This window comes from Eschrichtius robustus, chromosome 14, assembly GCF_028021215.1.
Source record: "Eschrichtius robustus isolate mEscRob2 chromosome 14, mEscRob2.pri, whole genome shotgun sequence".
Classification (NCBI taxonomy): domain Eukaryota; kingdom Metazoa; phylum Chordata; class Mammalia; order Artiodactyla; family Eschrichtiidae; genus Eschrichtius; species Eschrichtius robustus.
The window spans coordinates 83,990,278-84,015,080 of record NC_090837.1 but is presented as its reverse complement, the minus strand read 5'-3'; the positions used below and the strand labels follow the sequence as shown (position 1 = coordinate 84,015,080).

At 43.5% G+C, this 24,803-nt stretch overlaps 1 protein-coding gene across 1 annotated transcript in view; it reads right to left on the bottom strand.

The window, feature by feature from the left end:
* Positions 1 to 24,803, bottom strand: part of LOC137776228 (O-acyltransferase like protein-like) — a 62,453-nt gene that overhangs the window by 26,744 nt on the left and 10,906 nt on the right. Inside the window, 6 exon segments of the mRNA XM_068562466.1 lie at positions 4,922 to 5,043; positions 5,381 to 5,522; positions 6,783 to 6,924; positions 16,387 to 16,465; positions 17,994 to 18,112; positions 18,436 to 18,456. Of these exon segments, the coding sequence (XP_068418567.1) occupies positions 4,922 to 5,043; positions 5,381 to 5,522; positions 6,783 to 6,924; positions 16,387 to 16,465; positions 17,994 to 18,112; positions 18,436 to 18,456 (625 nt within the window).

Genomic DNA, 24,803 nt, shown 5'->3' with positions numbered 1-24,803 from the left:
AACACAGGTTCGATCCCTGGTCCGGGAAGATCCCACATGCCGCAGAGCAACTAAGCCCGTGCGCCACAACTACTGAAGCCCGTGCACCTAGAGCCCGTGCTCTGCAACAAGAGAAGCCACCACAATGAGAAGCCTGCGCACCGCAAGGAAGAGCAGCCCCCGCTCGCCGCAACTAGAGAAAGCCTGCGTGCAGCAACGAAGACCCAACACAGCCAAAAATAAATTAAATAAAGAAATAAATTTATTTTAAAAATTGTATAAACATTTTTAAAAATTAAAAATATATATAAAATAAAATAAATAAAGAGGACAAGGAAGGCCTGCTGTGAAGGTGACATCTGAGTAAAAACCTGAAGGAGGAGAGGGAGCAAGCCACCAGGATAGCAGAAAAGTAAGTGCTGCAGAAAATGGACGGTTATTTGTAATCCCTGTTTGGGAGCTAGTTCTCACCTAATCCAGTGGCTCATACACTTTTTAATGTCATGGACTTGTAAAAAAAATTTTTTTAATGAGGCACGATCAGAAGATGGCTCTGTTGTTTGGCCAACACCAAGCTCTCCAGCACCCATCAGTATGTGCCTTCCTTTTCGGCCATTGCCAGCATCCTACATAGACATGTCCTTGAATCGCCTCTCTTTAATGACCTCTCTGATCCCCACTAACCATCTCGCTCTACTCCCCAGTCAGTGACTCCACATCTTTCCATCCTCGCCCCGATCCAGCCAGGCTTCCTTTTCCATCGTTCCCCGGAGGCACTGTGGACAAGGTCACCAGGAGACCTTCATGTTGCCAAAGGCAAAGATCACTTCTTGGCATATACAACTCCCCCAGCGTGAGCCCCGTAGACCACACCCTTCCTTCTTGAACTGCTCTCTTTTCTTGGTTTCCTGGTCCCTGAGGTGTCTTACTTGTCCTCCCATTTCACAGGTCCCTCATTCTCAGACTCCTCTGGGGCTCCTTCCCTTTTTCTCAGCTTCTACAGATTGCGACACCAGAGGTCCTAGGATTCAGTGCCAAGGCTTTAAATGCTGCATGGATCCCAAGGACTCCAAGATTTCCATCTCCAACCTTGACATTTCCACTGATCTCCAGACTTACACAGCGAACTGCTTACTTACCATCTCTACATGGATGTCTAAAATGTCCCTTTATCTTAACTTGTCCAAAAGAGAAAGCTTGATTTTCCCCTCCAAACCCTGTTTCTCCAGTGTTCTCTGTCTCAATGAATACCATCACCACCTACTCAGTTACCAAAGCAAAAAGCAGAAATCGTCCTCAATGCTTCTCTTTTTCTCACACTTCACATCCAATCCATCAGCAGGTCCTAACATTTCTGCCTCTAAGACATATCTTGAATATGACCTTGTCTCTCTATTCTAACCACCACCACTGCAGTCCAAGCCTTATCATTTTTCATCTGAAATATGGCAAAAGTCACCTGATCAACCTCCCTGCTTCTGTTCTTGACCTTCTTAGGTCTATTATTAACACAGGAGCCAGAGGGATTGTTCTTAAAATGTCAGATCATATCACTTTCCAAATTGAAGCAATCCAGCAGCTCCCCAGTCCTCCAGGACCCATGTCCAAGCTCCTTAGTGTTGCTGCAAGGTCCTACACAGTCCAGCCCTGCCTGTCTCTCCTGTCTTCATCTCCTCCACCTTCACCATGCCTCAGCCTTCCTTCTGGTCCTATAACAAGGCTCTCCCTCTCTTGCCTTAGACTTTGGTACTAGTTGCTCCCTCTGCCTGAAACTGTCTCATCCTGATTTTCCCATGGCCGGCTCCTTCTTGCCATTTGGGTCTCAGATCAAATAGCCTCTCATCAGACAAGCCTTCTCTGACCTAGTCTAAACAGCTACAACCCCCTGTTCTATTTCTTTCCTGATGTTTATTACTATCAGATTGTTTCTTGTTTATTTATTTGTTTATTGCCAATCATGCACGCACACACACACACACACACACAGACATAAATGGAGGCCCCATGAGAAGCCCTTGTTTGTTTTACCCATTGATGTATCCTCAGGACCTAGAACGATGCCTGGCAAATAGGCATTCAATAGAGCATGGTTGGATGGATGAATGCTTAGCATTTAATAAAAATAGCTGCCACCTACCAGCACCATCTCCCTATGAAGGAAGGGATATTTAACCCAAAAGAGGTAGAGACAGGCCAGCACGGTGGCTAGAACACAGACTCTGGAGTCAGATTGCCTGGGTTTAGACGATGGGTCCACCAGGACTATCCTCTTTAGTCTCAATTTTCTTATCTGTAAAATGGAGATTTTGTGGCCTAGCCATACAAGGAATATTACTCACCCATTAAAAAGGAGTGAAGTACTACACTTGTGCTACAACATAGGTGAACTTCAAAAACATCATGCTAAGTGAAAGAAGCCAGGCACAAAAGGCTACATATCATGTGATCCATTTATATGAAATATCTAGAACAAGTTCCCCGAGAAGCCACAAACTGCAAAGCAGAGTCACGGGACTTGGCTTTGCCCAGTTCTGCCAATTCCTTTACCTCTCTCCTCACTTTTAAACCGAGCACATTTTTGGCAGGGCTGTTGTGAGGATTCAAGAACAATATTTGTCAAATATCTGGCCCAATGCCTAACTTGGCAAGCAAGAACTGAATACATTTTGCTATCATTATTATTGTTTTTCATCTAAGTTCTACTTGCGGGTGAACTTAACTAGCAGTAGCTATCAGATCGTCTGAAAACAACTGGCCTTTAGAGAAGACAGCCTCTCTGAGTCCCATTTCGCTCATTTGTAAATGGAAAGTATCGTAAACCACAGGAGCACAGGGAGCGTCAGGTGAAACAATGCATGTGGTTCCCTAAGTGCGGCTCCCTAGACCAGAAGCTTCAGCACCCCCTGGGAACTTGTTAGAAATGCACAGTCCCAGGCTCCACCCCAGACCTACTGACTCAGAATCTGAGGGGACAGGGCCTGGGAATCTGTGTGGTGACAAGCCCTCCAGGTGATTCAGGTGCTCACCCAAGTTTGAGAAACATGGGTGTGACAGTGCTTCGAATTTCTGGATTTTCTCAGTGATTATAACTGTGAGCCCACTTTAAGCAACAGACCACAGAGTAAGAGCCCTGGGGCCGAAATCCATAGCTATTTACTTCATGAAGACGTTCTCAAACGTTCAGTGGTATTTTTCTCATCTAAACAGTAAACAACAGGCTCACGTAACAGGAAACCATTCTAAGCAAATGCAATGATTATTTGGAGTATAAAGAACTAGGAATCCGAAATACCCTATTTGGCTCTAAACATCTAGAAGACACAGTGGTCTTATGTTGATTTGACTTCCTGGTGAGTATAAAAGTGGAGAGAAAAAAATGCTGAACCTGAGGGTCTCTCCATCTTGATTATTTCCAAACATTCAGGAATGTGATATTTTACTCTGATGGTATTAAATACAAAAAAAAAAAAAAAAAAAATCTCTGTAGCAATGGAACACAGAAACCCCCCATTTTGAGACCACAGTTAAATGTAGCTGCTGAAAAAAGTTAACACAACCTTAGTGTCCCGATCAGGGAGAGCCTTATTTTGGGTGAAGAACCTAAAGTTTCAGGGGCTGATTCCTAGAACCATACCAGGTGTGTCTGCCTGTGATCTGGTCTTAAAATGCAGGCTCTGTGGGTTAGCCTTTCACCCGATGATAAGCAATGGTGAATTTTGGTGACTGTAGGCTCACCCTCAAGCTGACAATTAGAAGCATGTGGCAGGTCCCTGGAACCCAGTTGACCTCAGCAAGGTCAGTCTAGCAAGAGGTCTTGACCAGTTAAAGCCCCTACCAATTCCTCCCTCTCCTGGTTTAACTGGGAGAACAAGGAGAAGAGGAACGAATTAGGAGGAGGTGAGGACACATTATCTCATTGAATTCCTTCAACAAATCCCATTAAATGTCCCCATTTTACACATGTGGAAACTGAGGTTCCTAGAGGTCAAACAACCTGACCAAGGGCAGAGTTAGAAACCAAGGCAGGTTTGCCTGGGGTTTGCTAAGCATATGCTCTTTCTGCCAAGCCCACCCTGGAAACTTCCAGATGGCAACCAGGGAGCTGAGAGAGTTCTTGAACCACGTGAGGTGAGAAATAATAGAGAGGTCTGAGGCTTGGGGGAGGCCATCAAAACTGTCCTCAACATCTGACAGGGCCGTAATAGAAACAAGAGAGTAAGTAGATTTATTTTCTGAGACCCCAGAGGGCAAAAACCAGGGCCCAAGAGTAGAAATTATAGGGCAGCAGGGATTGCCGCCATGCAGAAGCCTGACAATGAAACTTCCCATCACGATGGGTTCCGAGGGCTTCCGATTTGGGAAGGAGGTTGCACAGGGACCTCTAAGCCTTCTCAGCGCTTATATTTTATCATCTTTATACAAACATGCTTTTGCTGTTTTTCTCATTGTTGGGGTTTTTTGTTGATGCCGCTGCCATTTTTGTTTTTGCCTGAAGATCCAAATAGGATCTGATAAAGTCATCACTGCCTTCCACATTGGATGTATTCCCTGCAGCTACTTGAGCACATATTCATATTCTTCTGGTCCAGTCATTGAAATTTTGTTTTGTTTTTTTCCCTCTCGTTGGAGTAAAAGAAGGACAATCGCGTGGACCTCAGGGGCTCTGCCAGAAATTATTCCACATCTTCTAAAAATACTTGCATGTGAGGCTATTCTTGTTTCAGAACGTGTGTGTGTGTGTGTGTGTGTGTATTTGCCTTGCCATATGGGCAGGTGGAAATAAAGGTAACGCTCTTGATTTTTAACTAAAACACAACCCGCTGTGACTTATCCCTACCCAGCCTGTCACTACGCTGTGCCAGGTTGTCTATTTCCATTGTAATCCCCTCATGTTTTTTGCACACTCACTCCCCTGGCTTCAGCTTATATGTAAATCATTTACCTCAGGAACGCCAGGAAGGTTCTGTGAGTCATCTGTGTAGCTGTGACACTGAAAATAGACATCGTGCTCATGGGATGGTCCCTTAGAGGATTACCGTAGTGCAACCCAATCTCTGTTCTGACCTAGACGTTGAGTTGCACAAAAACACACTGGATAATTGTACCTAAGAAAGAAAGCAGCATTTTCAGCGACCTCGCCTGAACACACTGATGGTAAACAAAGACTGAACCGTGAAGAGCAGAGACCCAACCTTCACTCCAGCTTTTAGAAGCTCTCGGGCATCACTAGACCCCAGCTCTGCAGGGGTTATTTTCTAATAGCGTCGTCATCTAAGTCACCTCTCATGAGCGGTCTTGGTTTGTTAACATACCTACTTTTCCCTCTGCTCGGGGTTCCTGACAGTGAGGGATGGGCAAGGCAATCAGTCCGTTGGATTCTGTTTCTTTGCTCACTCCTCACCCGCCCTCTCAAAGGCAGACTCCCGTAAGTGGCCGGATGCGCTCCGTGTGTGGGCGATGCCTTGCGGTCTGACCTCCACCCAGTGGCTGCCACGTAGACAGTTCCAGCCAGAGGAAGGGTGAGGCCCAGCAAGGTGAGGAACCTGCAGGGAGATGACACACATGTGACCAAGCCTGACCTCACCCCAGCACCACAGTAAGATGCAGAGAGGACAGCCCAGGGGAAAAAAACCCTCTCCAGCCCCCTACTGAAATGTAGGCAAACATTAACAGGTTTAAAGGTTAGGAGTGGCTTTCTAAGAAAAAATAATGAAAGAAATTACGAAGTCAAAGATGAATGGATTCCACTAAAGTCCTTATTATAATTGTAAAAAAAAAAAAAAAAATCATAACAAACAAAAAGCAACCAACACATTGAGGAAGAGATTTGCAGCTGATATGGCTAAGGAGTCATATCCTTCATCTGTAGAATGAACCTTAAAAAATCAGTAAGAACCCAACTAACACAGACATAGAAAAGGGAGTGAAGAGTATGAATAGCAGGTAAACTTAGAAAGAAAAACCCTTATTACCAATTTTTTAAAAATGTAAATTAAACCAATTTATGAATCTATCAAATTGGCACTAGTTTTCATAAAGGGAGCTTTTGATGCTGGTGGCAGGGTGATGAAACAGACATGGGCATCTCCTACTGGGGGCAGAATAATGAGGTTTTCAGGAAAGCACCTTATAAAAGATCCGACCTCTGGGCCAGCAAGCCTACTGCCATTAGTTTGTCCTAAGAAACAATGTCAGATGCAACTAAGACTTAACAGGCAAGTCTGCTGAGGTGTTTGGGGGAGAAGCAATGCCTCAAATAAAAGAAATTCATCTTCAGTGGTCACATGATAGGAACAGGAATATTTGGGGATGGAATACATTTCTCAGTGATCCCAAAAGCCCATCACATTTGGGTGTGGCCGGCTCCCTCTGGAACACGTCTGAATTTTCTTGTTTAAAGTAAATGGTGGACTTCCCTGGTGGCGCAGTCGTTAAGAATCTGCCTGCCAATGCAGGGGACACGGGTTCGAGCCCTGCTCCGGGAAGATCCCACATGCCACGGAGCAAATAAGCCCATGAGCCACAACTACTGAAGCCCGTGCACCGCAACAAAGAGTAGCCCCCGCTCGCTGCAACTAGAGAAAGCCCGTGCACAACAACGAAGACCCAACTCAGCCAAAATAAATAAATTAATTAATTAAATTAAAATTCACCTTTAAGATAAATAAATGAATAAAGTAAATGGTGATCAGACATTATTCAGTGAATGAAAATGAAATGGCCAAGTGTAGCTAGTGAGCAAAAGTTGATAAAACAGTCCAACGTGCACAACCCAACCCGGTACCTGAGATGCCTATACTCACAGACACATGGCAACAGACATGTCCAGGGGGAATAATCCAGTAGCACATCTGGCCACACCCCCACCAGATGAGGAGAAGGAATTTATTGTAAAGAGAGGGAGAGAAGGAGCCAAAAATGAAGCATTTCTGAATCTTAAAATATCTACCAAGAAGAAAAAAAAAGATTGCATTAGTAACACTTTACTTTGCAATAAATACTTGATGCTTTTCCAAGAGCTTTCATATTTATTATTTCAAAATCAAACTTTGACATTAAAATGGGCAGCTGGCTTTTAATATATCTGATTTACACATGGGGAAATTAGAGCTCAAAGGTGCGGAAACTCACAGAACTAGGAACTCTTAGCCCAGCTGGAGGTGGACCACAGGTCTCCTGTCTCCTCAGCCTGCCCAGGCTCTGCATCTTTTCCCAGCACTCAGAACTGGGAATGGCAATCCACAAAGGCCTCATTGCTGGCTCAAATCTTTCTGTGAGCAGGTCTCCACAAGAGAGATATATGCGACATGAGATGGAAAAATAGGATGGAAAGGTGCTGCCTGATATTGAAGTTAAGATGCACCAACTTAGGACACAGTTAGTCACCACGAGAAATAGTTTGTGAAGATATAGGTGATAAGTCTAGGGAGCAGAGGTCTCAAGCTTTAGCGTGCCTCAGAATTACCTGAAGGGCCTGGTAAATAGACCGCTTCCCGCCTCCCCTCCCTGCAAGCTCTGATCCAGTAGGTCTGGGGTGGGGCCTGAGAATTTGCATTTCTAACAAGTTTCCAGGTGTTCCTGCTGCTAATTGGGGTGCACACTTTACCAGACCAGGGGACTTCCAAAATCTCAGCAAAGGATGGGGGACACAGCGTGGTCTAATAAAATAGCAACACTGGTTATAAATAACAAAAAACACTGTTGTTTATTAAATGCCCACTTGCTATGAGGCAGGTCTTGCTCATTATTTCTACTTTGTCAACATCCCTATAAAGAGCTATTATTTACCTTATTTTACAGACAAGGAAAATTCTCCTCAGGTAAGTTTATGAATTTGAGCGTAGTGGTTAAGAATACAGGATCTGCAATTTGGGAGCCTGCATCCACCCCTGACAATCTGACCATGGGTGAGTTAGTTTAATTGCCCTGTGCCTCACTTTCCCCCTTGGTAAAATGGAGATACCTACTTCACAGGGTTGTTATGAGAATGAAATGTAGCGAGAACTCTAAAGCACTTAGAAAGTACCTGGCCTTGAGTAAGAGCTCAGTAAATGTTGGTTGTCTTTATTATGATTGCTGCTGAGTAGCAGGGCCAGAACTCGCCCCAGGTCTGTACGAACTTGAAGGATGTGGTCTTTTTATCCCCTCAAGCTACCTCATCTCACCACACTACTAGACTCGCATTCAGGAGTTTTGGGTTCAAGCCACCTTGCTGTGTGACTCTGGGCAAGTCACTTCAGCCCTCTGGGTCTCATTTTCTCATGTATGTAATGAGGAAGGGTGGGTTGGACACAATATATTCTCATGTCCCTTCCACCTCCAGCACCCACTGTTCCCATGAGTGTGACCAGAGGGTTTCTGAAATGTCCAAATTGGCCACTAAAAGGTGAAAAATGTGTGATTCCTGTGAGTCTTATTGTCACCTGTTAAGGGTGGAGACAAGAAGCAGGAGTTGTTGGTGGGTCCTCAGCGCTGGCCAAGAGTGAGGGGGCTCCATCAGGGGATCCCTACGGGGGACACAGCAGCAGAATTCCTTTATCCAATTCCAATCGCTTTGAATTGATGCTACCCGAGCTACTTCCTGGTAGTATTCAATATTTTAATTTCCCCAATAAACTCTCACCCTGAAAACTGACAAGCTGACAAGTCTGCTGCCCTTTGAAGTTCTATTCTAATTTTAAAAGAATCAACTGGAGTTTTGTTTCTTCAGTGAACCACTCAAGAGCCTCTGGCCGGCTGATCAGGACCCCAGCCTGCGGACCCTGGGTGAACTGAGAAAACCAGCTTCTTTGGCCTGCAAAGCAAAGCCCAGCTCCTCCCTGTGGCGACCTTCTGCGGACATCCTGCGAAGCCACAGCCACCATAACCTTCCTTGTCACCTTTAACTGCACAGCACATATTGGAGGTCACGGGAAGATCCCAAATCAAGATGTAAAAGCTTTGTAGTTTATCTACACTATTGAAAGAAACTTTTTTTTTTTTTTTTTACTTTAATTAAGGGCCCTCCATGCAACAAAGAGTCCAAGACAACAGAATTAGGAATAAAACGATAAACTGTACTTCTGGGCTTCGAGATTACATTTTCTTCACCTTCCGTAGTTTTTAAAAGTGTGTTTTTTGTTAGATCTGAAGCCTCCCTTTTCAAGAAGCACAGGTTTAGCAGCAGCTGGAAAATGTACCCCAGTTGTCCCAAATGATAGTCTTTCTGCGTCTAAATCATAGAGAAACTGCCTCACTGGCCCGGAAGCCGATTAAAGCAAGTTAGAATAGACATCCCCTCAGCTGCCCCGGGGGAATCCCTGCCCACACAGTCAGCAGTTTGTCTGCGGATGAAATCTGAAGCGTTGGGCAACAGTGTCCAGACTCTGAAGGACACGGGAGACCCAGGTCCTCACTGCTAAGGGGGCAAACCTGGAAGGTGATAACTTCTTCATGCATGGGGTGACCACTGCCCCCCTAACCCCAAAGATATTCCAGGCAGTGTACTAACTAAATGACATTCCTGGCTCTGCCCCACTCCATCACCATACCACCCTGTAGTTTGGCAGTGACTTTTAAACCTCTAAATAGCTCTGGCCCAACCAAAAAGCCAGAATAGTGCGGGAAGTGTGTGTGTGTGTGTGTGTGTACGTGTGTTGGGGGAGATCACAGAAAGGGTTAAGCGTGGTTACACTGAAGGAGTCATCAGCTTAGGTCCCCCAGACACTCAGGCCCATCCCTTCTACCTTGGGCCTGGGTCAGGAGTACATGGGGGCTTCTGCAGGATCCCACCCCCTCCCCCCCAGCTCCTGTCCCACCCCTTTTCCCCTCAGATGCTCTGTTCCTATACCACCAACTGCCTTATGGGCAGGAGTATGGACAACCTAAGCTCCACCCCCTAGGCCCACCCCCGCTGCAATTCCCAGGTCCTAGACACTCAGAGTGTGGCCTGGAAGACAAGGGGCAGGCTCCAGGGGGGGGCACGTCCCATTGGCCCTGCAGCATCTCATCCCATGCGGAGGACACAGCCAGAGGAAGGCCAGAGAAGTGTGGCGTCCCTTAAATATGGGGTCCAGGATAGGGCCCCTCTTGGCTAGGTCTGAGGGCTGCCTTGCAGACATCACTCCCCCTTCCTGCAAAGTGCCTCTCGTGTTGATTACAAGGCTCCAGGGAGCCTAAGGGTCAGAAGAGAAGGACAATGAATAGAACATAATTGAACCCTAGAGGTCCAAACTCAAGTTCAAAGGGACTTTGAGAAGAAACTGTTATGGACTGAATTGAATCTCCCACCCCAAATTCATATGTTGGAACACTACCCCCCTGGTACCTCCAAATGTGACTCTTTTAGAGGGGTGATTAAGTTAAATATTCCATTGACGTGGGCCCTAATCCAATCTGACTGGTGTCCTTATATGAAGAGGAAATTTGGACGCACCCACGTGAGCACGCAGAGGAAAGACCACGTGAGGAAACAGCGAGAAGGTAGCTGTCCGCACACCAAGAAGAGAGGCCTCGGGAGAGACCAGCCCTGTGACACCTCGATCTAGGACTTCCGGCTGCCAAAAAATGTGAGAAAGACATTTCTGTTGTTTAAGCCACCCGGCCTGTGGTACTTTGTTAAAGCAGCCCCAGCAAACTAACACAGAGACTCACCAAACGCTATGCTCAGGGGGGCAGCGCTTGGGCTGGGAACCAGGCCAAGACTCTCAGAATTGGACTGCACATGGACGGTTGGGCTTCCTGGGCTTGTCCAATGTCACCAAGTGACCCAAGTCAATGTCCTCAGGTCCCGGGAGCACTGAGAGGAAGCACCCATACCTGACTCTCCATCCTGCCAGAGTAAATAAAACCAACTGGCAGCCCCTGCACATTCAATCAACCTGAAGTGTGCCAGATTCCAGGTCTACACAGGGGAACATGAAACCTTTGCTTGAAACCAAATAAATGATCTGTTTCCAAGATTTCAGCACAGCCCACCCCCCAACCTCTGCACTAACATAGGCCAGCTCAAGCCCTCCTTATAAATGTTTCCTGTTTACCCAGCCTGGTTCTCCCTGCCCCCACTGCCCCTCACCCCAAAGCTCCTCTGCAAGTGGGCCTAACCCCAGCGCTCACCGTGGGGCTGAGCATCTCTCTCCCGACAGTGTTTCCCAGCAGCTCAGGCACACAGACACTCCTTCCTAACTAAATTGTAGGTTTCCCAAAATGAGTAACTCCCCATCCTTTTGATTCTCCCCCAGCACACACATGTGATGTCTCACGCAAAGGCCAGATACTAAAATGCGCAATAAATATTTTCTGAATTAAGCTGAGAACAGAAAATGGTATTCTGTGAAATGTTTTGGGTTCCTTTTGAGTCCTTAGTTGGAAAGGCATTTCTGGGGGTAATTCAAGTTATTATTATTAAAATAGGTCCATTTTCTCAATCAGTGCTCAGGGAAATCCATGAGAGACAGCAGTGGGGGAAGAAGTCAGCCCTCGCAGTGCTAACACCATTGTTCCACTATCTAGGCCTCATTATTCTAACTATAGTAGGCAAAGTGAGATGAAATCAGCCTCACAGAGCATAGGAAAGAGAACAGAGCAGAGGAGCAAAACATGCCACCCCAAAATGTGTCTCTTTGGCACGCAGATTATTTCAAGCTAAAGACAATCAAGGCCCAAAAGTCTCAGGAAGAACCTTTGACCTTTGTCCTAACTGCCAGAAAGAATGTAGATAGGGGACATGTTCCAGAGAGGGAGTCATCACCATAGATAACTACAGTATAATAGGAACTAAGGGTGTGGCAGGAAGGAACCCGGCAAAGTCTGTTAAAATTCCTCTCTGAGGGCTTCCCTGGTGGCGCAGTGGTTGAGAATCTGCCTGCCAATGCAGGGGACACAGGTTCGAGCCCTGGTCTGGGAAGATCCCACATGCCGCGGAGCAACTGGGCCCATGAGCCACAATTACTGAGCCTGCACGTCTGGAGCCTGTGCTCCACAGCAAGAGAGGCCGCGATAGTGAGAGGCCCGCGCACCGCGATGAAGAGTGGCCCCCGCTCGCCGCAACTAGAGAAAGCCCTCGCACAGAAACGAAGACCCAACACAGCCAAAAATAAATAAAATTAAAAAAAAAATAATAAAGCAAATAATTTTTTTTAAAAAATCAACATTTGTTTAAAAAAAAAGAGTACAATTTTAAAAAAAAAAGAAAAAAAAATTCCTCTCTGTGTCCGTTGTCTCTGCATGGCCTAGCAAGCATTTGTTTACCGAACACCTGTTCTTTTTCACCTTCCTGTAAATTGCCTTCCTTCCCTTTGAAGCCCCAAACCCCTCCCCGATTCTTCTTCTCTCAGAGGGCACATTAGCCTCAATTGCCTAACTTTTCCCGTAGTCTCCTGGAGCCCCGGAATGTACGTAATCAAATTTGATTTTTTCCTGTTAATCTGTCTGTAAGTCACCACCTTCCCAACTCCCTGTCATGTTTAAAGGACCTCAGATAATCTAGCCAAATGAGCAGCTAGGTATTAGGTAGTGTTCTGGATTGAACTGTGTCCACTCCAAAAAGTTTCAAACCCTAACACCTCTCCACCCCCGCTCCCACCCTGGGAACTCCTGAGTTTGGTAACACTGCGAATGTGACCTTATTTGGAAATAGGGTGTTTGCAGAGGTAATCAACTTAAGATGAGGTCATAATGAAACAGGAGGGAAGGGGGCAGGGCGCAACTTTTAAAAAAATGACATAGCCATAGGACATGACAAAAACTGGTTAGAACCAACTAGGTCCAAGGTGGCAGAAGATCTGACTTCCAGTGGACCTTGAGCCTCATTATACACTATTGTAATACATTAGCATAATCTAAGTGACACACCACCAGCGCCATGACAGTTCCAAAGCTGACCATCAAAGATCAAAAAGCGGGCAGTGGCCCAATTCCTGGAAATCTCCACCCCTTCCCCAAAATACTTGGAATAATCTTCCCGCTCATAAGCCTATGAAATTACCCAGCCCATAAAAATTAACCACCCCATATTTCAGGGCCTCTCATCTTCTGAGATGGTCCACACTCTGTCTGTGGAATGTGCTTCTCTCTAAATAAACCCACTTCTTACCTATCACTTTGCCTCTCACTGAATTCTTTCTGCGATGAGACATCAAGAACCTCAGCTTCTTTAAGTCCTGAGATCAGGTGTGTGATCTCAATTAAAAGACCATGGGTTCAAATCCCAATCTGGGTTCTGGCCGGGTTTGAGTCCCGGCACTTGTATTCAAGTCCCAATCTGAGGTCCATGGTTTGAATACTAGGTTAGGGTAGGTCCTAAATCCAGTGTGACCAGTGTCTTTACACAAAGAGGGAAATTTGGACACAGAGAGACACACAAGGAAGAACACTACCTGATGATGGAGGTACAGATGGGAGTGATGCATTGTAAGCCACCCAGTTGGTGGTACTTTGTTACAGGAACCCTAGGAAACAGAACACAGTAAGTGGTGCTAAAATACACAGACGTGAATTGTTAGGGAACTAGCCTATAACTAGGTTTGTGATCATCACACCCAAATTTTATCTAGACCCTCTGGTGTTCCATATTTCATTATCAGGAACTCACACAAAGTCTGTTGGTTGAAATTTTATAACATCCTATGGCAGCCACACTATGCAGTTTTTTGCCTAAAAGCAATATGTTCTGACCTGCCCAGAATATTCCTTCTCTCTGCTATACCAAGCTCATTTCTTCTTGGCTTCTCTGCCACGGTCTTCTCCTCATGTTGACTCCTACCCTCGTGATCTAGATGAAAAAAATCCGCACAAACAGCTACTGCTGAGCTGGTTGCCTCCACATCTGTAATGGAAATATTGGCAACCCATCAAAAAGCTTTAAGGAATAGCTGACAAATCCTTTCCAGATGGAGACCTTTTCCCCTGGGCACAGTTGCTCCCATTTCTATCTGCTGCCTCTGTGCAGAAGCTGGATAAACACCTTGGCGGTAAGGACTAAATTCCACTAATATATTCACCTAAGTCAACTCTGCTCACCTTAATCAGGGCCCTTTATTTTTCTAGTTCCTCAAAGAGAATCATCAAAATATCTTTGTATTGATAATAATTTCTAACCTTCCATTTTATTCTAATATCAACTCTAGCTAATAAGCTTAGCATTAGGCAGAAAAACTAGACTAACAGATGAATCTCTTAAATAATAATGATCATTAACTCATTAGAGAGTCATTTATTCACTTGCTATGTTAATATAATAACAACTCTGCAAGTTTTTCTTTGTTTCTAGGATATTTATGGCTTATCCAACAAGAACTGAAATTTAAATTTGATATATAACAACTGGTTTTCTTTTTAATACCACCTGAAATATTTGGTTTAGATCGAGAGGTAATGTACCTGAAGCTGTTGGGATAATCATAAATTCAGAGGACAATTTAAGGTTATTGAAAACTAACTGCAGGCTTCCCTGATGGCGCAGAGGTTAAGAATCCGCCTGCCAATGTAGGGGACACGGGTTCAAGCCCTGGGCCAGGAAGATCTCACATGCGGTGGAGCAACTAAGCCCGAGCGCCACAACTACTGAGCCCACACGCCACAACTACTGAAACCCGCACGCCTAGAGGCTGTGCTCTGCAACAAGAGAAGCCACCGCAATGAGAAGCCCGTGCACCGCAACGAAGAGTAGCCCCCGCTCACCGCAACTAGAGAAAGCTTGCGTGCAACAACGAAGACCCAACGCGGCCAAAAATAAATAAATAAAATTTTATTTAAAAAAAAGAGAAAGCTAACTGCAATATCAACACTTAAAAGAGGCTTTTAATACCGTGTGTGATATTGTGATATAATAAGAAATATATATTTGGTCTTCATCCCCGGTTTCTGGTACAGAACTCCTAAAGCCTTGGAATTTCCTAAGTGATGGGCTGAGAGGAGCATCTGTTGTTATTCATTATAAGCCCCTTTCAACCACACTTGAGTTTAAGCTAATAAGGTGACTCTTGGAGGAGAGGGGCTGGTTGTCAGAGGAACCAACCATGTGATTAGAGGGTTGGGAGTTTCAGACCCATCCCCAACCTCCGGGGAGAAGAGAGAGGGGCTGGGGATTGAGTTACTCACCAATGGGCAGTGATTTAATCAATCATGCCTACATAATGGACCCTTCATAAAAACCCTAAACAAAGGGGTTCAGAGAACTTCCAGGCTGATGAACACACTGGGGTGCTGGGAGGGTGGTGCACACTTAGAGGGCGTGGAATCTCTGTGCCCCTTTCCACATACCTTGCCCTCTGCATCTCTTCCACTTGGCTATTCCTGAGTTTTATTCGTTATAATAAGCCAGTAATAGTAAGTCATGTGTTTCCCTGAGTTCTGTGAGCCATTACAGCAAATTATCAAACCCGAGGAGAGGATCCTGGGAACAAATCAGAGTCAGGGGAACCCCTGATTTGTAGCCAAGTTGGACAGAAGTAGTGGGTAACCTCAGGACCCACTACTTACAATTGGTGTCTGAAGTGGGGAGCAGTCATGTGAAGCTGAGCCCTTAATTTGTGGGGTCAGCACCACCTCCGGATACTTAGTGTCACAATTTCATAATGTGAGGAGGAAACCCACACATTTGGTGTGGGAAGTTTCTGTATGTAGAGAAACAATGTTTTCCTTTTAATGTGTCACGTTAGTTCTTATTTGGATGGATGACAAGAATAAGTACAAAAGACACTCGCAGTAAAAATTTTAGGCTTTAAAGCTCTTCCTTTGAAAATTTTGAAAGACTTAGAGGAAATCTACCCAGTTTCCATGTGGACTAAAATGTTTTCATTCCACTTGGCTAAAGTCAGAAGGGGATTGTAAGCCTGCAGAGAGTTAGGGCCAGACTGAATAGCATGGTCCACCCCTCTTTGTACAGAGGAAGAGGCTGGAGCAGGGAGAGATTAAGTGATTTGCCCAGGATCACACAGCTGGGAGGTGAAAACCAGGACCAAATGCTGGCCTCTTAGCATTAATCCATCACAGCACATGGGCTTCACACGATGCCAGTTCAGAACGTCTTTCCAGATTTGGCATCTGACTGATTTCCACACATGGGCCACAGCAGAGAACCCTCACAATATGGAAACCATATACCGTCCAGCTCCTTTCTTCAGACCTAACCAGCCAGCTGAGGCTGATTAAGGCAGTGAGGGAAGATTAAGTTAAAAATGTTATTACATAAAGATTCAGCTCCTACCTTCTCTTCAATGTCTTTCCCCTCCCTTCCACCCACTCCCTTCCTACTCCTCCACCTCCACTACCAAGACCCCCCAAACTCCATTAGTCTCGGTTTATTGGATTTAGCAGGATGAAAGTTTGGTTCAATCCCAAGAGAATGGCCAAGAGGCTCCAAGGGGCTGGGGTTTTTCAAACTTGATGCTGAGACAACAGGTTCACTGGGTATTCTATTGGACCTACCCAGCCGAGACATCTCGGTCACATCTTCTTCAGCACAAGAATTGGGGACACACACGCCCACGCTGTAGTCAACTCCATCCTGAGAACACAATGCCACAATGTTCTTTAATGTCATTTTTCATAGAATATACGCACGATTGTTCCTAAGTAAGGCTGCTGCTGTACTACCCATGAATCCAGCAGACTGGGAGAAGGAAAATATAAGTTATTGAAAGAAGAAAAGTTTGCTGACTTCTTTGGAGATGGCTTTTCCATTACAGAGTATTTCAAGTCAACTTACAGAACATCAGATGCACCCATATTTAAATAAAAATATGCTCCAAGGGTTAACGTAGCTGCTTATTTAGAAAACAGCCTCTGGGGCTTCCCTGGCGGTCCAGTGGTCAAGACTCTGTGCTCCCAAAGCAGGGAGCACGGGTTCGATCCCTGGTTGGGGAACTAAGATCTCTCACGCCCCACGGTGCAGCCAAAAAATTTTAAAAATTAAAAGAAAAAAAAAAAAAGCAGCCTCTAGTGTGGGGTAGTCTGCCCCAGTGCATCTCTCTCCTATATTACAGGTCATTAAGAGTTAACAACTCGTACAGTTTTCAACAAATTTGCCAAGTTGTCATTTCTTTGTAGCAGGACACAATGTACCAAGTAAAGATTTTAATAATAAATCAAGCCAATAATTAGAATGCCGGTCCCAATAAAGCAAAGATCAAATTATAAATAAAAATTGCTGGGATGCTTCTTCTAAGCGTATAACTTAACATGATTGTGTAGGTTTCACCTTTTGCTCTGATATCAAAATCATTAGTCTGCTTGGAAAATAGGATATCAACCCTCAAGCAATCATTGTCAAATTCTCAGCCTGACAAATGGAGCTGGGTGATAACCTCCCTATCTCCATTGGTTAACAATTGTAAGACCATTTTATAGCATAACATCAAAGAGCTTGGTTTTCTTATCGTTATTTTATACAACTGTTATTAGCCAACCAGTAATGTATTTTCTCCTAGTGTTGTGTGCCAGGCATAAAGTATATCTTTGTATTTAATAGGAGGCTGTGCTGTTCCTAGCTTTTTCCCCCCCCAGAAGTAAAAGAATTAACATGCTTTGAAGATAGTCAGCCCTGTGACCTCAGTCAACCTATTTAGTGATGTATTTGTAAAAGTTCCAACCCATGTGCTAGGATAACCTCAGATTCACGTCTCAGAGCTCTGTATCTGGGAAAGGATTATGGGTAATGGGAAGTCCATTTCCTTTGGTATTCCAAACACTGATGGTGAGTCAGGAGTTAATGCTCAGGAATATTGGCTGGAACTTGACCTTGGATTTTCCACAAAGGTCATCCAGAGGTCTTGTCCCATGCAATGTGGTAGGAGGAACATCTGAAGACCTGTTTGGTTGGTGGACAACTACCTCCTATAATGTCCCATACTCAAGACATGCAAGCAAGTTTCCACCGACTGTTTAAAATTTAATTTTAACTTTTTGCAAAACATCTTAATAGTTTGGGTTTTTTTCAATGAAGATAAGCAACCAGTGGAGTTGTATCAGGTTTCATATCATGAGTCCAATGTTCACCAGTCTTTTAAGAGTGTGCGTGTAGATCCCACGCTCACATGCAGGATGTGAAGCTTGCAGTACTGCCCTTGGAAACGCCCCGATGGAGCGTGGGTGGAGAGACACTCACTGGAAGATCCCAGCCTGTCCACATTTCCATTAAAAATATTGCTTCCCATGGGCTTCCCTGGTGGCGCAGTGGTTGAGAGTCTGCCTGCCAATGCAGGGGACACGGGTTCGAGCCCTGGTCTGGGAAGATCCCACATGCCGCGGAGCAACTAAGCCCGTGCGCCACAACTACTGAGCCTGCGCGTCTGGAGCCTGTGCTCCGCAACAGGAGAGGCCATGATGGTGAGAGGCCCGCGCACCGCGATGAGGAGGGGTCCCCGCTTGCCACTGCTAGAGGAAGCCCTCGCACAGAAACGAAGACCCAACACAGCCAAGAAATAAATAAATAAATGAATAAATAAATAAAATTTAAAAAATATATATTGCTTCTCAGCTTCCCGAAAGAGTCATACACTGAATTTCAAAGCAAAAGAAGTGGGCAAATTTAGCTTCCTTGTGTCACTTTCAAATGAATTTATCAGCATTCAGCTCCACCTTCTAAACCTCTAAAATTTAAACGATCGAAAAAAGAAGAGACATGTATTCAGATGGCACTCTTGAGCCTGCATTCTGCACCCACAGCCCATCTCTTCACTGCGGAGAACCATGACGTACGTCCTCACACATGACCTGTTGCTGAAAAAGATGAAGAGTTTGAAATGTTTTTAAAAATAAATGTTTTGTGGGAGTAAAAAAGATGTAACTAAAATCTGGTAGCTTTTCTTTCTCCTCCATACAGCCAGGAGAAAATACTCATGTCTTAAAATTTTTTTATCCAATTTTGTAGGACCTTATTTTGGAGAGAGGTTTTTGATTGTTTGTTTGTTTGTTTTTTAATCTTGGGAGTAAAAGCGTGCAGTAATCAAGTTCCACGGTTAATGCCTCTCTAGCCCTGGTCCTGGAAATCTCTTATTTTGTTTGTTTGTGCTCGTATATGTCCTCTTCCCCTTCATTTTAAATAATTCATTTCCTTTCCTCTTTCTTCATCTCTCCCTTTCTCTTTCCTTTCCCCCAATTCCCTCCACCCCCATGTTTGATATATATCATCTCATTTGTACGTGTTCTTATTTTGTGTAAGTGTATTTGTGATTTGTATGAATGGCCTTGTGCTTCAGATCTCCTGTTTCCACATATGTAACTGGGAGCGACATTTGTACTATTTATGGTGTTACTGTGCTCACCTAGTCCAGAGCTTCTGATTTCTGTATAATAACTCATCATCATCTTAGACTTAGCTATTCCCCGGGTGATGGACACGTAGATGGCCTCCAACACACAAAACACACAGGGACAAACTCCTCACACGTGTCCCTGTATAAACCTACGTGAGGCTTTAGCTCAGATATACACACCTGTGAGTGGGCTTGCTGGATCAGAAGGTATACAAATACTGTGTGTAAATCCCACCGGATTGTGTTCCAGAGTGACTGCCCCAATCTACATCCCCAGGGACGCTGATTCCTATCTCTTCTTTGCATTGTCCAGCTTTCCCATCTTTGGTGGTTAAGGGATATAAAATGATATCCAGTTGTTTGGATTTTTGTCTATCAAATTACAAATAAGTCAGGATATTTTTGTTTAAAATAGCTAAGCCATTTAAATTTTCTCTTCTGTAAAGTACCTGTTTGTATCCTTTGCCCATTTCTTAATGAATTTTCTTTTTTTGAGTTGCAAGAGCTCCGTATTATTCTATATATTGGTCCTAGTCTACCTGAGTTACCGAAAATACTTACTCTCAGTCAGTTATCTGTCAGTTCTTTATCTATGGTTTCCTTATTGGATAGAAATCTGTTCTTTTGAGCCTGTAATTTTTGTTCTAGTCTTGAACAATCTTTGTTCTAGTCAAGACTGAGTACATAATTTGCAGGGCTAATACAGAATGAAAATGAAGGGCCTCTTGTTTAAAAATTAATTAAGCATTTCAAGATGGTGACACCAAATCACGCTAAAGGAAGCATGGGGTCCTTTTATGTCTGGGGCACAGTGTGACTGCAAAGGTCACATGCCTACGAAGCCAGTCTGATTCTAATACCAGAACCATATGGTTTTTATTATTATGGATTTGAGGTATATTAAGTATTCAGCCTTTAGTCATCGTTTCAAAGTTGAGCCAGTTAATATTTGTGGACTGTTAATCATTCATACAAATTTCAGAAAATTTGTATCCAGAAAATTTCAGAAAATTCATATTCAGAAAATTTCAGAACATTTTTAGAGATTGCAGAAAATCTCAGAAAAAGTTTATTGAATTCCTCAAAACATCCAACTAGAATACTGATTGAAATTGCTTCAAATTTATAGATTATATGGGGGAAATTGACATCATTGTTGTATCAAGTTATCATTGGATGTCATGCAATTTACTAAAATCTTCTTTTGTGTCCTTATTTGTAACTTTATATTTTTCCTTGATAATCTTAAAACAGATTACATAAACAATTCCTAGGTAGTGTAGAGTTGACTATTTTCCTCAGTGTTTTATTTTCAATTATATTTTCCAACTGACTGTTGCTGGTGTGGAAAAATGCTATCGATTTTTGTAATTTGTTCTGGTATCTGGAGAATTTGCTGAACTTTCTTAATAGTTCTACCTTCTTATTTCTTTCTTTCTAGTCTTTAGACCACTATTTTTTTTTTTTCCTTTTCTAGTTTTGGAATCAAAGTTATAGTCAAATTTACAAAGTGAGTTTATTTTCTGGAACACCTGTAATTATAACTTTGCCAAGGGTTAGTGATGGTGGAGGGAAGGGGCTGCCTACGTCTATAAAGCAGTAACAAGAAGGATGTGGTGATAGATAGTTATGGTCTTGATTGTGGTATGAGTTACACAAATCTACACATGTGCTAAAATGACATAGAACTATACACACACACACACACGTACCAATGTTAGTTTCTGAGGCATAGGGAGGTCAAGTCACTCGCCCAGGGTCACATCATTGTTAAATGATAGAACAAGTAAGAAAACCGAAGCACAGAGATGATAAGTAATATATACAGCAATACAAATCTACCTCTTTTTAATTGCTAGCAAGAATCAGAGCTGAGTATTCAAAGCAGCTAATAAGGATCAGAGCTGTGTGTTCAAACCCATTTTAATCTGAACCCATAACTTCTTGCCCTCTAAAATATACAAAAAGACCCTGTTTTTGTTTGTCAGTTTGGTATGTCGGTTCTTATATAGAGCTAAAGATAATGATCTTCCTTAGAGTGAGTGGGGAGAAAACGCCAAATACAGCTGGGCAAATAATACAGCTCCTCTTGCATTTCTGTCTCTGTCTTTACTAATAATCGGGTTCCCAAGGTGTAATGTAGAAATCAGGTTGAAGGAACTGCAGTTTGCTTACATGAGTGCTTTTTAAGAAAGTAATAGGTTATTTTGAAAACCTCCTGGCCATAATTGGGCAAATGGTCCTTGCTGAGCTGCCCAGGGTAAACTGGCTTTCACCAGGAACCCTCTCCTCTTCTGGCAAGTTCTGCTGCTCTGGCCACCTGGGCTCATCCAGTGGGTGTCTGTTATCACTGGCCTCTTTTTTATGCTTCTAAGTATTCCAGGTTATTGCTGTGATGAGCGAAACTTACTCTCCCCTTTTCCCTCCCGTGAATGTGACCCTCCTTGGCTCTGACCACACCCAGAACCTTAGAGCTGGTATCCACAGTGACTTGTAGCCAGCGATCATCTTTTAAGCTAAACTGCCTGAGTCGCAAGATTGACCACATCCCTCCTCTCCTTACAACGTTTCCAAGGCACCATGAACAAAGTTAAAACATAACTCTTAAGGGAGAGGTCATATTTACTGTATTAATAACTCAGATAAAGAATTGTATTCTGATCATATAAAAAACCCTTACAAATCAGTAATTTTTATTTTTTTTTCATTATTTTTTTGCATTTATATTGGAGTATGGTTGATTTACAAATCAGTAATTTTGGGGGACTTCTCTAGCGGTCCAGTGTTTACGACTTGGCACTTTCACTGCTGTGGGCCCAGGTTCGATCTCTGGTCGGGGACCTAAGATTCCACAAGCTGTGCGGCTTGGCCAAAAGAAAAAAAACCAAAAACAAATACAAATCAGTAATTTTTAAAAAGTCAAAGAAACTGATTTAAAATCTGCTAAGGATATGAACAGGCAACTCTTGGAGAAGGAAATCCAAGTGACCAATCAATATGAGAAAGTTGTTCAGTCTCACCAATAAACCACAATTAGACACCAATTTTTTCTAGCCATCTGATTGGTAAAAATTTAGAAGGTTGATAAAATTGAATGTTGGTAAGAATATGAAGAAATAGTTCTCTCAATCTGGCCTCCTGGGAGCTAATCTCCTTCCTAATAGCAACTAAATTTTCTTTTGGAATATTGCCACTTTCCAACTACACGGAGTCTTGAAAAAAACTCAAGGTGCTGTGTCCTTTCATTACGGAAGCTGATGGGATCCCTGGAGGCGGCTCCTGCCCTGCCCTCCTGCTCCCTGTGACATGAGGTCCCAGGACTAGTGTGGAGTGAGTCAAGGCCTGAAGAGAAGCTTGGGCTTCATTCATCCACAGGTGGTTTCCTCAGAGGCTGTAGAATGTGCACCACTGTGGAGGCTGTTTGGACCTCACTGGTCCAGTGACCGGTTTCAAGCCTGCTTAGCAGGCCTTACTCTCCCTTCTGTGAGCTGCCCATCGTCTGCCAATAAACTCCCCTTTTTGCTGAAGGTTGTCAGGGTTGATGTCTGTGGTTTAACGGAAGGCTCCTTTCTAACCGTATCCCCAGTGGCCCAGCAATTCAACATCTCAGAATCTGCTCCAGGGAAACACTATGAGCACAGAACTGCAAGATGCTTGTGGCATTAATGCTTGTAAAAGCAGAAAAATGGACAAACTGTTAGGTTGAACCACATGAAAGATCCATTTTATGGGACAAAAACAGTTTAATGTCAGTAGTTTCAAAGCGTTCAGCAGGAAAAAGTTGAATGAGCTACAGTACTTTCATATGCAACAACTAAAATGAGATAGATCTATATTTGCTGCTGTGGGAAATGCTCCAAGACTCTATAACATGGAAAAAAAAAGATTAAGAGCAATAAATATATTTTTCAATTTTACAAAACAAAACAATATCTTTCTGGTAGATATAGATGAACAAAAATGCAAGGAGAAAGTTCTGGAAAGTTCTAGAAGGATACACACCTATTGCTAAACAGCTGTTATCCTGGTAGGGGACTAAGAATTGAATGAGTGAACAAAAAAGACTTGAGCTTTGTCTGTATTGTTTCCATTCTTTTACCATGAGAATAGAATCACGTATTTAACAAATATAGTGTATAAACAATAAAATATGAACAGAATTTTAAAATCAATATTTTTAAAAATTCTTCAAAGGTATTCCATCCTCTAGAGTAGGAGTTGGCAAACTATGGTCCTGCTATTTTTGTAAGTAGTTTTATTGGAATACAGCCATCTCATTTGTTTACATATTGTCAATGCTGCTTTATTAATACAGGCAAGGTTGAGTAGTTGCAACAGAGGCTGTACAGACCACAAAACTGAAAATATTTACTATCTGGTTCTTTAGAGGAAACCTTTGCAGATCTCTTATCTAGAGAGGGGATTTTCAATCCTGGGCAGACATTAGAATCACCTGGGGCAATTTTTAAAAAATACTAACGCCCAGGCTCCACCCTCACAAAGAATGACTTAATTGGTCAGGGGTGAGGCTTGGGCATTAACTGTTTTTCAAATGTTCCCAGGAGATGCTGTGTGCCGCTAGCCTTGACTGCTGTGCTCTTTCAGATTAATTCCAGACTCCGAGCTCGGTTTAAAAGGCCTTTCGTGACCAGACCTGCCTCTAGTTTCATCGTCCCACACCCACGCCCATTTCCTCTGCTCCATTATACAGAATGCACCAGGCCCGCACTTGTCTGTCTTTCTGCCTGGAATGTTCCTCCTTCCTGTCTGCCTGGCAAATGCTGAATCATCCTTTGAGTCTGGGCTGAAAGATGGTCTGCCCAGGAAGTAGCCCAGACTCTAGCTTAGTGTATCAGACTAGAAGGCCTGTAGCTGTTGGCCTGTCTCCCCTGTGAGGGAGGGGCTGTGTCTTCATCAGTGGATATTTCAGAGGAGGAGGTCAATAAACATTTGCTGAGTTAATTGAATTAACTTTTGAAAAAAATAAGTGCAATTGCCCCAAATCCAGCTCCACAAATGTATTATAAGGTCCTCTCTGTGTCAAAAACAAAACTGGATGTATTTATTATAAATAGACTGCATGATTTCCAAATTCCCTTCTCCATCACTGGGTATTCCAAACTTGATAGCCTAAAGTTTAAGGATCTGGAACTATAAGAGCCTGTCTTGACCCTTGGATAAATCCCTGAAGGACAAATGTAGAGAGATACCTAATTCTTCACTTGAGAAGATTAAACTCTAGTTCTCTTTCCAATTGGTGTTTTGCTTTGTAAATGGATTGGATTTATGGTTTTCTAGCTGAGGTTATTTTGTATGCTGTGCAGATTTTCAATTGCATTCGTTTCCTTTCTGGTTATGAACTCGAATGGACAGGTTGTTCTTTTCCTGCCTTATCCTTAATTAGTTTCTGTCAAGAACCTGAGATGCCAGGCCATGGGCCCTATCCAAATCTAAATACATTGTGATGGTCACGGGAGGGAAGGATAGAATAAACTAATGATTAAACCCACCTGTTACTTCAAACTGCATGGCAGTTGTTCCAAGTTTTCATTTCCAAAAGATTAAAAACAATTTGTTTCAATTCTGCTG